General features: G+C 38.4%; 1 protein-coding gene across 3 annotated transcripts in view; it reads left to right on the top strand.

Annotated features, from left to right (window-relative positions):
• The window catches only part of camk1b (calcium/calmodulin-dependent protein kinase Ib), a 41,886-nt gene that overhangs the window by 14,006 nt on the left and 14,613 nt on the right, over positions 1 to 13,267 (top strand). For all 3 annotated transcript variants that reach the window (XM_080892459.1, XM_080892460.1, XM_080892461.1), the window contains exon 3: positions 11,470 to 11,601. In XM_080892459.1, coding sequence (XP_080748585.1) covers positions 11,470 to 11,601 — 132 coding nt within the window. The remainder of the gene's footprint in view (positions 1 to 11,469; positions 11,602 to 13,267) is intronic.

Genomic DNA, 13,267 nt, shown 5'->3' on the forward strand with positions numbered 1-13,267 from the left:
CCTGTAGGAAAAGCTGTTTAAAACAAGCAAACAAAAATAAAAAACGCATTGGAGTCTTTACTAGGTCAGTTATGGCCCCTGGGCATTATGTTTGACAACTCTGATTTAGAGAGACCACGGTCTCTAAAACACGTACTAACCTCTCTTATAGTATATAAATCTTATAGTAAATAAGGGACATGCCTTTGTCTGGATCTTGCACTCACCCGTTCAAAGTTTCATTGTCATTGAAATGACTGTTTCGATGACAGTCAGTTGCCATCTTCAAAGTGACTTTGGCCCAGCAAGGCAGTGATAAACAGCAACGAGGTAGAGTCAGACTGTGGTGGCCAGTTTGCAGCTGAATGGGATCAGATTACAGATGTGCATTGTGTTTGTGATTAAACTGCAAAAATCACAAATCAGTTGTGGTATGTTGCAAACCTGTTGCTACCTGCATACACAGGAATTCACATTAATTATTTAGTGCAGCCAGAACTTCAGAGATTTGAAATTAAAATTCAGAAATCCCTGCACAGTTAATGATACTGTGGCTTTGTGGTGCAGTGGCCCACTCATGTGCCTAACATGGTCCCTGTTTTAAGACTGGGAGGAGACACAAATCCCTTGGGGGGATATGCAAATATGAAGAGCCATCTAGTGTGGTGACACGTAAATAAGGAAACAGCTGAAAGAAGTTTCTTCAGATGGTGACGTAGTTGCTGTAGGGGCCAGTTTAACTGCAAAATGTCAACTTTGCACAATCAATTGAGTCGGAATCGAGCAACTTGCAGCGTAGACAAGTTGCACTCATTGGTTCTTACTGAGTCAGGTTGCTTGCACCTGATTGGCGATCTGTATTTTTAAATTAGATGGCGGTTAGTTGAATTCTTTGCCAATTTGTCAGAGAGGGATTGAAGTGAGTCCAAGATGTACTGCAGTTGTTTGGACGTTGCATCTCATTAGGTAACCTGTGCAGTCACTTTGCAAATGAAAGTGATTGCCCAGAAATTGAGTGTGTATTACATCCTCAACCACAGTTAGTTGCCACAAATATTGTGTTTACATAGTATTTCCATAATCTTGTAAAGTAATACAGTTCCTATACATAATTACTATATTTATATTGTCTGAATTTGGATGATGCTGCTGAATCCATATTGCTGCAATTTATTACTTCGTTGCTGTGTTGTGCAATATTTCCAAGTAATAAGTGAGCAATCACCCCACACATCCCTATGCCAACATATTTATAGTCTAAAGTGTAGTGTGGAGGTTCAGACACACATGGAGTTTGAAGGAAAATAAGCACAGACTCACTTTTACTACAGCATTTGCGTGTGAAGTTGAATCAAACGAATTCAAAATGATGATTAACAAAGCCGTTCAGACAAAAGAAACAGCCACCTTTATGGAGCAGATGAATCTCACAGCATGAGAGCTGCCCCACTTCATCTATTTTTCATCTCTCCGTGCTTCTTTTTTTCTGTCTGTGTCCTAACTCTCCCATCTCTTCATTTACCACCATATTTATCCCATCGTATTCCCGTAATAGTGCTTATTATAACGTCAGTTTTTAATCTTCACATAAACCCCCAAAGTATAAATTTTTCTGTAACGTTATCACCTCATAGCTAGCTTAAAAAGAAGACTGGTTTTCTTTATTTTTTTTAAATTGAGCCTGAGCTGCAGAATAGATGATATTAAAAGGAAGAAGGTGGATGGGGCTTTGCTCCAGTACTGTAAAGCATAGCACAAGACAATACATTACTGTGTCCTTGTAATAGTGTCTCTGGCTTATTCTGTCTTTTCGCTGCTCTTTCAGTTTCAAATTCCAAAAATAGTAATCAAGTGGGACAGATTTTTGCATTCTAAATATGCATTCATTAAGACACTCTAGCAGCCATAGCACAGATCAGTGGAGTTTAACCATTCCTTGGAACAATGACAGTTTAGAACTATTTCCAACTCCAGCACAATCCTCAAAATCCATCCCTGCTTATGGCACCTTCAGCCCTTCAGCCCTGCCCTGACCTAATTCGAACAGAAGTCTGCAACTCAGCATGGCATAGCCTGCAGTTCCTGAATCCACACACACACACACACACACACACACACACACACACACACACACACACACACACACACACACACACACACACACACACACACATATATGCCCACTGTCTGGCCCACTTAGGCAACTCCATCTGCTCACAGCAATATATCCTCCTAACAGCTTTTAGTACACTCGCAGGCTTGTCATGTACATCTTCCCACAGTCCTTCTCCATTGTTATAATCCTTTATTGTCCGTATTTCTCACATTTCAAGCTGTCCACATATCAGCAAACTGGCTTGAAAAGACATTCCATGCGCTTATTATCTCCAATCCAAGAAATCCTTAGGGATGCGTGTTCTTTGCTGTCTAACTTAATTATACTCCGCTATATGATTTGATTGGGGGATTTTGTTTTCATGTATGTGCTTCAAAGCAATTCCTGCCAGTAAGTGGAGTTTAAACAGTGGAAAGTTGGGTCTATTTTTATCTTAAATGGATACTAAAGCTCTGGTAGTAACAGAGTTTAGGCCTCTAGATAGCAGTGAGCTATGTAAACATCCACCAAGAGTAACCATTTATGTCTATTTGTCCTTTTTCCGGCCAATTTATGGCAAATATTCATTCCTTTTTAAATTTTATTTTTGATCTCTTTCAACACTCAAACTACCAGCAAACTACTCTGTGTGTGTGTGTGTGTGTGTGTGTGTGTGTGTGTGTGTGTGTGTGTGTGTGTGTGTGTGTGTGTGTGTGTGTGTGTGTGTGTGTGTGTGTGTGTTTTTGTTTTTTTTAGCTGGGTAGAGCTTCTTGTTACTTTGGACAGGCATTGACAAAAGACAATGGCGTACTGCAAAGAGGTGCGTGCTGGAAATTTAATTTGTTTACCAAAGAGAGTCAGAATCCATAAATAATCAAGCTATAAAATAAAATCAATTAGTGAAGACTTTAAAGGCCTTTAAACACAGGACACGTAAAATATTTAGTAATCAGACCACTATATTAAGCAACAAGAGTCCTTGTAGCTTAACATGCACATCGGTAGTGAATATACAATGATATGGAAATATTAACTTAATACTGTTTTACCTCAGATAAACAGCTAGGCGCAATCACCTCTCTGAAATGATTTCTCTGGCTCCTCAGTTGTGGTCCCAACTATGCCAACAGGAGCTCAAACTGCCCCATTGACTTCCTGAAATATGTACGAAAGCATTCATGATACAGCTTCAGCTTCTGGAGCAAATCATAAAATTCTCCTTGCTGCTGTCTTTTCATGGGAATTGGATGAATCCTGAATCTCTGAAACAGCCGGACCAGCTTATCAATGCAAAATACCAACTTGATTTTTTTACAGTGCACTTTTTGAGGGTAAATCTTCCCTAAATGTATGTATATACTTAGCATTTCCATGTCAAAAAGTTTTAGAAATTTCTTGTTGCTTTTTTGCAACTTGCTCTGCATGCAATATCTTAAGTTATAGTTGAACATAATCTTTACTAGCAGGTAGATGTATATATGAGCATTCAGTATATCAGGGCAAGGTTCAAGGTGTAATGGAAGCTTTTGGGGGATTGTTGTATGGCTCTCCCAAATACCTTTTTATGGGCTCTGGAGAACGGCAAAAAATTCAAAGTTGGATTTTACTTAATCCAAAATTCAAAATAGTGTGTGTGTGTGTGTGTGTGCGTGTGTGTGTGTGTGCGTGAGTGTGTGTGTGTTTATCATTAGTTTTGTTTTTTCCCATGGACACAGTGAACAGCTTCTGGCTTTCCCAAAAAATACTTTAAGGACAACAAGATTTGTGAAGTCAAGCTACCTCATGAGGTGCATTTTTAGAGAGCTACCTGCTGTGGTGACCCCCCTTGTGGATAAGGTAGCCTCTAAAAGTAGCTTTTTCTTTTAAAATGGATACAAAATTGAATGGTCAGCCAGTCTAAGTTTAACATTGATTTATTATTGGAGTAAGAAATATGCTCATATTTCTTAGTGCCAGTTAAAATCCAGGCAGCAGTGTTCTGAATTAACTGGAGTTGGTAAGGTGACCTCTTACTGCACTGGCCATAGTTCAGACTTGAAACCTTCAGTTATTTTGTGATGACAGTTTAAGAGTGTTTCATTTTGTTATTTATTGAGGAAATAGCAGATAACAAAACCAAGAATTTCTATCCTCAGAAACAATGTTAGCTGCAGAGGCTACGTCATGAGATGATTGGTCAAGATAGACTGTGTATCGTCAGAGTGGCTTAATTATTCTCAGTGAAGGACAAATTTTTTTGCTGAAAATTTTTCATGCTACAAACTGACCATTATTGATGCCAGCACTTGTGTACTTGTAGATTTAAAGCTGTTTTAATTTACAAATAGTATTCCATATAAAAAGTCAGAAAATATCTTTTGTTGGTGTCTCATGAACAGATCAGATGGCTAAAAGTAAATTGTTAGTGTTTCCAATATTTAGATTTGCAGTTACAGAAATATTTGGATAGTAACCTAGAGAGGACATAGGAATCATGGGATTGCTGTCTGCTATCACCATTCAGAGACTGACAACAGTACAGACTTCAGGAGCAATGTTTGTCTTTTGGTGAATTAATGAGTTCACTCTAGCCAGTAGCTCCCCATGTTGCTCATAGCTCTAGATGTAGCAGTTTAGTTTTCTTGGTTTGGTTATGTAATATTACTTCACTGAACTGTAGTGCGGATTGTACTGAGGTATTACACTAAAAAACATAGTTTAGCCATGGTGCTGGTCTTTGGTGCACTTTGTCAATATCAGTAGGTCATATTTTACACCATCCATCCATTCGCTTCCGCTTAACCTTTTCAGGGTCACGGGGGCCTATCCCAGCTGTCATAGGGCGAGTGGCGGGGTACACCCTGGACAGCTCGCCAGTCTGTCGCAGGGCTAACACATAGAGACAGACAACCATTCACACTCACACCTATGAGCAATTTGGATTAATCAATTAACCTATCTCCACAAGCTGGACGGTGGGAGGAAGCCGGAGTGCCCGTAGGGAACCCACACCAACACAGGGAGAACATGCAAACTCCACGGAGAAAGACCCCAGCCTGATGGTGGAATTGAACTCAGGACCTTCTTGCTGTGCAGCAACAGTGCTAACCACCGTGCCACCGTGTTGCCTTATTTTATTTAATGGTTTTTAAATGGTTTATTTAAACCTTTTAAAAGTAAATAAATCTCTTTTTCATTTTACTTTTCACATTTGTGATACAGTATGTGTATACATCCTCACTCGGTATGCAATCACAGCAAGTCTTAGCCCCATAGGAAGGTTTAATGCTGCAGATGTGTAAACTAGGAGAACAGAATGCAAACATACTCATCGCAGCTCCACACCAATACAATGCTTTGCTAGTTTGTGTTCAATGCAGAGGGGTAATGGTGGGCTTTCAACGACAGAAAAGGTTCGGAGGATAATCTGGAAGCTTCTGAGTTTATTTGATCTTCCACTTACTGATTTTCACTTCCTTTTTTACTTGCTAGGCACACTACTGTGTTACGTGTAGTATAATATTGGAATATAGTATAGGAAAAACTTTCAGTTTGAGTTAAAATATGCCAAAAGTTAACCCATCGTATTGGATGGGTTAACCACTGCCTTTATGTGATTTGATGCCAAGGGCTCTTATACATGTGTCCATATGTGATGAGTTGGAAGTGAGAGATGTATTTTGATATTGTCATAACCTGCTGCATCAAGGCGCCAGTGACAAAGGAGGCACGGTGTATAATTTTGAGATATTAGCCATGTATAAATGGTTGTTTTGATCAGGTGATTCAAAACAATAGGCTGTAAACACAACATAGGCAACATTATTTACTCATGAGGTAGATGTGGTTAATGTAGGCTAAATTCTGGCAGTTTTTGTGTGATGTTGCTGACAGACAGACAAGTATTTTTCACTGTCTCAGATTTGTGTCTTTGCCTTGATGGAGCAAAAAAAAATGGTAATTCAAGTATTTTAAATGGGTCTCCCTTTAGGATTAGATGACCACATTTTACTGATGTGTTGTGTCTGTGTGCTGTGTTGTTATATGTAAATCGAGAGTGATTGTGGTTTGATTGTGCTGTTCTTCATGTTTGGGAGGCCCACAGAGCAAAGATGGTCTTTTTATGTTTCAGGTCCAGTTTCACAGTTGGGTATCTCTCAGCTCTTATTGGGCCAGATGGTCCTTCCCTATGTCTCTCTGACCTTTCCACAGTTACAGTTTTGTCATCTGTTTACATACCTTCTTGACCAACTTCTCAGCAGGACAGATGGCAGAAGTGCTGTGAGTTTGAGAAATAAGAAATGTCCTTTTTCCATGGCAGACAGTCAGAGAAGATTAGTATTCTCAAAACGTCACTGCCACATAAGAAATACTTCCTTGTTGATTTTCTTTTTTTAATGTTTGCTTTGCAGAGTTCATTTTAATTGGCATATGTGCTGTACATATCTGCATCATCACTGACACTTACTTTATACAATACAACAGTAACAAAATAAAAAAGGTGTTGTGTTCAAAATAGAAGAAACAGAGGGGTCTGCTGACATTTGACCATTTACGATGAATAAAATTAATAATAATAATAAAAAAACAACCCAGCATCTTATTCAAATGTTTGGGTGGGGTGTAAAACCAACAGAGACGGAGTTTATGCAAATATTTAAACTGTATGAGGCCTAAATGTGTATATGTCTTTTCTATATTTGACTGTATACTGTATGTATATATTGAAACCACTGTGTAAAATATTTACACAGTGTTTTTCTGAGAAATGCCCTACTGTTTGTATAATGGCAAGCTAGTCCTCATTAAGGGCTTAGCAGCTAATAGCTCTCCAGTCGTACCATGTCTGCATGCCTGTGTGTGCGTGAGGGTGAGGGGACTGAGTGTTTCCTGTTTCTGGACACAGTTCCCATGGTGCCGATTAGAACATCCTGTTTGGAACGGGAACAGCTCTGTAAACACGTTTGTTTACCTTATAATCCAACTGAAACCTTGGTTAGGATTAACCTTCAGCAAACTCACCCGACACAGCCATCCTTTCTATATTCTTCATGTTTTTTTAGGCTGCACGGTGCCAGTTGCAGACACATCAAATAATACTCAGATAATTTACTGTAAAACAGTTGTATAACAACAGTACTTGAGGGTTGCTGCTACATTTCTTTGGCATCCCCTGTGTGGTGACAAGCATAGAAGGCAGTTGGCTGAACTTGTGTCTGCTTCTTCTGTTTTTATTAAACAGTGGCTGTCAAGGCTGCTGCTCAGTAAAAGTGTCACTTTAAAGGACCAACGCAGTGAAGGACTGTTTCCTGATATTCAGAAAATAGGGAAGTAATTTTGGGAACTATATAAAAACAATGACCAGTCTTATTTTGTGATGGGAAGTCAAGAACGTAAAAGGTTTTTTTTTTCTTGGGGGGGGGTGTTTATGGCAAAATGTGGTTAAATATAAATATCAAGTTATTTTAAACAATTCAAGTCAGGCAAATATACATCAGGATCATTTCACATGGCAAAATGGTTATACAGTTTTTATCTTGCGAAACAAATAAAATCCCCCCCCTTGAATATCTGTAGTCAAAGACCGTCTCTGTGAACCACTATTTGACACTTCCCAAGAGCCCTTTTGGTTTGTCAGTGGAAGCATGGAGAATGTCAGCTAAATTCTCCAGATGCTGCAGAGGAATTTGCAGCAGTGACAACCTCCTCCACAGAGCTGGATTTCTGCCAAAGCAGATGGCATTCCTGCACAAGTTTTAGTTTCTTGTTGACACACGACCACAAAGCCTCACTCACAGTTAGTCTTATCAAGATCTGGGTTCAGGGTTCTTTGGGTTTTTGTAGTTAACACCACCAGAGACCTGCATGAGGGTCACTGCATAAAGTTTGTGGAAGGACCCGTTGTAAAACATATATATCTAAGCTCAACTACTGTTCATTTGTTGTCTTTACGAATTTTGCTTGATAACTAAAAAAAGGTAATTGTAAGCCCTCTGTTTGCATATTCAATTTCTTTAAACGTAAGCAGGAAGCAAGCAGTTTCACTGTTATTTTGTAAGGAAGCCATTGCCAGTGTTATTCAGCGTGCACCAATGCCTGTCATGTCAAAATTGAAATATCACAATGTCATGCATGGCAGCGTGTATTTCAATAGTAGTAGCAAAATGGGAACCCAATTTTTGAGTTTGTTACACTGATCATGGGCTTTATTTCACTACGAAAGTAATTTCCTAAAGCAAAAGACACAAACAACTGTTATAAATACTGCAAGAAATGCAAACAGGAACACAAACGCTGAGCCAAAATAGGACTGCAGGCGACATCTATCACTGCTCAGTGCACTCGACCTTTGCCAACACAGTGTCCCTTTATGGAAAATCCTGATATAACTCATGAGCCATAAATTACATTAGGCAATATCAGCCTTCTTTCAAGAATTTATTTATTTTATTTAAAATTAAAATTTGAATTATGAATGTAAATGTGTTTTGCAGGATTCTTTTTTTCTAGGATTACTTTACAGAGAAGAGAGAGTTGCTTGTTTTTCAGATGTCGCTGGTATGAAAACAAGTCTTCATGTTTGGCAGTAATAATGAATCTGTAAATCTCTAGACTGAATGCATGTCCTTCCTTTCTGTCTACACAAACAACTGCCTGGAACCAGAGCGATAACAACCGATTTCACTTTTGATCTGAGTTTTTATCGTGCCATTGGTTTTAAGAAAACAGGGACATGTTTGAACATGGTATTGGCAGCTAATACTGAAATGATCATAGATTTTTTTTTTTTGAGAAAACAAAAAACAAACATTGTTCACTGTCAGTGTCTGTTGTAGTGTGAATTACTGCTTCACCGCAAGACATCATTGTGAGTTATTTCAAGCTATGTAAACTTTCCTGTAAAACTACACATCATTTACTAGAATTCAGATTTCCTTCAGGTGAGATATAAAAAATCAGATTTTTGTGTTTGTTGTGTAATGACTTGCCTGACACTCCTACCTGAAGAATATTGGATAAAATCATTATTTTTATTGTTCTAAACATTTTCACTCTTGTTATTACTTGCTGTTTAGCACTGTGTTGTGTTTAAATGGACTTTATAAATAAACTGACTGAGAGTGATGACCTCGTGCAATAAGACTTTTGGAAGAACCACCATTGCAAAAATGACCTATAATAGACCCATTCCTGTAATATATCTATATATATATATATTATTGCTAATATATATTTTTGTAATATATCTATATTATGGCTAAAGCAGTTTCTGGATGGATGCAAACTGCATTTCGTTGCCTGCACTTGTGACATGTGCAATAACAATAAAGTTGAATTCTATTCTATTCTAAAAATTCATAAAAATCAGTGAGAATGATCCAGTGAATTCAAGCATGAGAGTATCAAAAGCTTTGAAATTGATAAATTTGCCTGTGTTACACATTACTGTAAGAAATGTATTCACTTCAAAACGCTCAGATTCATCCAACATTAGCACTTAGTAGAAAACCAAATATATACCCGACACTACCCACTTCATCATCCCAACAGTCTATCCTATGTGTTGTAAACACAGCATAAGGTCATGGGTATGGGATGCACAGATGTTAAGCTTTAGGGCTAATTACCAGGATTATTATGTGCCATAGTGGTCTTTCCATCTGTTTTTTTTTTTCCCTAAAAAGGCTCTGTAATTTAGGTGTATGGGAAAATATGAAAAATTAAAAATCAGGAAGACCCTAGTTTTTTCATGGAAGCTCTTCCTTTTATTTATTCTGGTATGTGAAGTACAGCTTAATATATGGTAGACTGATTAGTAGGCTAAACAAATCAGTAATCAGAAGACCTTCTGCTGCAGGGAGAGTGTTATGTAATTTTTATGTTACCAATGTTTTTTCCTTTAGTCTTGCTTATTTATTTATTTTTATTTTATTAAAATCATCACAGTTTGAAACAGTAAGTTACATTACACATGAAGAAACCAAAACGTTGCATTGAAGCTACCGTGACCTTGTCTCTGTTGTATTGCGGTGTCAAAGCCTACCATTGTGGCTCAGGAGTTGTAGCTATTGAACAGCACTGGAGCTGAGTCAGAACTCTTCGGGCTGTGGTCAAAATGCTCGAGGTCCACCTCCACTCTGAAATGGGTCATGGGAAAGTGCTATTATTCTTTTGCTACTCTGACTTCAGATGCTTTACTTGTTTTGATTTTCCTGAATACAGAAACCAAGAGAATAAAAAAGAAAAAAGTGTAAAAGGCTGTCAGATTTGTCGTTGCAGTACTTCAGCTAGTCAAAGCCTGGGTTCTTTACGTAAATGATGGTAAAAGGCAAAATTCAATTCAAATTCAATTCAAAATGTATTTGTATAGCACATTTAAAAACAACGGAGTTGACCAAAGTGCTTCACAATCGATTAAAACAAGAGAAAACAATAGAGAAACAAATATAGACAGGGGTGCACATAAGTGGTCCGCAGGTGCGCATTCGCTGTCAAAATAAAAGACGCGCACCAGATAAGAAGTTGCAACGCGCGTTTGCGTACGTAAGATTTTCTTTGTTTAGAACTCTTAAAGATGCGAAGAAGCAAGCTCCTTTAAGCAATTAATTTGGTGCTCCTCCACCACCAAAGAAATGTCCGAAGGAGTCCAAACCGCAAAAGAAGCACGTAGTCTCGGAACAGTGGTTGCAGGAGGTGAGCTGGCTTCAAACAAATGATGAACGCACAGAGATGTGGTGCAGAATATACCGTGAAAAAAACGTGCGTTGCAACTTCTTATCTGGTGCGCGTCTTTTATTTTGACAGCGAATGCGCACCTGCGGACCACTTATGTGCACCCCTGAATATAGATAAATTAGAAACACATACAGATAAATAAGAAGACAGTGAATTTTATAACATAACAGTAAGTTTTATGAAGCCTGCAATACATCCAAAACGGGGAAAAATTCTGAGGCTATTTTTCCCCCATTTATTGTTCATATGGACTTTCATATACACCATTATTCAATCTGTGACAATGTAAACTGTAGCATACAACTGATATACAGCATTACATGAGTCAGACTTAAAATCCTTTGGCCAGTATCAACATTTGTCACTGAGATAAACCTCGATATTTAATACTGGTGCTTCCAACTCATCCCACCAGGTTGTAGTCTTTCCAAAACTTGACTCAGCACGCCAAAGACTTCGGGAGGCGGCTGATATTAAAAATAAACACAATCTGGCATCAGCAGGCTAAAATTTATATTAGCTTTTAGATGCTGGTAGCCAAGAATTACAAAAGTTAGACCAGTTTAACATCAGAGCTGGAATTTCTTATTTTCTGTAGAGTGTCAGCGACGCATGTGAAAAGCTGAAGCCCCTGGGATGAATAAACTCAGGTCTAACAGACTTGTGTGTTTGTGTTTCAGCGGGGCTTTCTCTGAGGTGGTCTTGGCTGAGGAGAAGAGGACTCAGAAATTGGTGGCCGTCAAGTGTATCCCCAAGAAGGCCTTAGAGGGCAAGGAAAACAGCATTGAGAATGAGATAGCAGTACTGCACAAGTAAGTGGACTTCTGTGTTTTGGTGAGTTGGCATTAATAGGCCCTATATGTCTTCATTTAAAGAAGACATATTTTGAATGGATTTGCTTAAAAACACGAGAGAGATCAGAAATTATTTATACATAGAAGATTAAATTGTTATTGTAAAAATCTGTATTTTGAAGCACTGCACATTACGTTAGGAAGATCTCCTGACTGTGTTTGTGACGATGAGAGCAAATAACAAAAGATGTGGGTAAGAAGGTAGGCTGTGGCATTTAAATGTGCCAAAGTTTGGCAAAAAAACAAAACAAAATTAAAAAGAAATCACCCACTCCATTACACCACCACACACCTGAACCGCTGATCCAAGGTGGGAAGGATCCGTGTGAGCCTGTGTGAATTATAGCATCAGTTTCCTCTTCTTAGCTGACACGATTAGCTTCTGTAGCCTGTTATAGAGTCGTTTTACCCCTAATTACTCTAAAAATAGTTTTTATTTCTACTGATTTGGAGTTTCTCAGGTAGAAACAAGGATTGGGGTTCATATGAGGTGTTCAAGTTAATTATTGTATATGATGCAACTATTAATGTAATTGACATTATCTTTTGAGATCATGCTATGTTTCATGCCATCACACAAAATGAAGATTGACAATGATTTAAACCAATGATTTTCAGCTTCTCCTGGCAGCAAACACATATTGAGTCATTTGCCCAAGTGGTTTTCTTTCTACCTGAGAAACAGGCATAATGTTGAATATATTAAAGCAAGCGGCAGTTTCACTCTTTGCTGTTATGAAGTTTTTCAAATGTACCTTTCTTTAGATGCAGGGAATTACAGGCCACAGTGAAAATGGCTGATCTACTTTGGGTCCCTAGTTATTTTTAGCGCTCTTGTTGCCTGGGTTACAGGAGACGAGGTGACGTGAGGACGGAGCAATGAGCATGTTGGGGTTTAGTTAACAGTCCAAATTTGACAAATGAGGTAAACTGAAGTAAACTTGGATTGCAGATCAGGCCTTGCTCTTTGTGAAGTTTGCATAGACTCGAAAAGTGGTTTCATGAATCATTGTAACACCTCATCCAAGTACACAAAGTTGGGAACGGGGTCTGAGTGGGGGAGTATTTAAACTGTTTATAAAATATACGTTTCATGAAGCTGTACTAATATGTAGCATCTGGACAGAAGCATGCCGTTGTAATACTTGCAGAAGTTTGGCACACTTGCTAAAATGAGCAAGACCTTTACTAAAAACACTTCTGGATGGCAGCATCCAGAAAATGAATATCTGAATCAGGAAATTCACTCCCAACTCCACCTTTTTTTTCCTTTTCCCCCAAAATTCATGCATTTTTTTTGTTTTTTTGATATACGTGATCATGTAACGCTTTCATTACAGGGGCTTCATAAAATGTTTCTTAAGAAAAGAGGCATATTTGCTGTCCAGTTTTTTAATTCTTAAATCACCCAACTCCACAGTTTTTGTCCAGTCACCCTACTAAAACTAAAGTGAAAAATAAAAATTGGGCCCCGAATACACAATTTCATATTACTTAGGATTAGTGGGCCCTTTACAGATGTTACCTGTGACATTTGCACTAGGGTGGGATGCTCCATACTAAAACTTCAATGCTGTGTTGAGCTTATGAAGCGCAGATCTTCTGAAACACAGTGCAGTTCAAA

The sequence above is a fragment of the Rhamphochromis sp. 'chilingali' genome (assembly GCF_963969265.1).
Source record: "Rhamphochromis sp. 'chilingali' genome assembly, chromosome: 9".
Classification (NCBI taxonomy): domain Eukaryota; kingdom Metazoa; phylum Chordata; class Actinopteri; order Cichliformes; family Cichlidae; genus Rhamphochromis; species Rhamphochromis sp. 'chilingali'.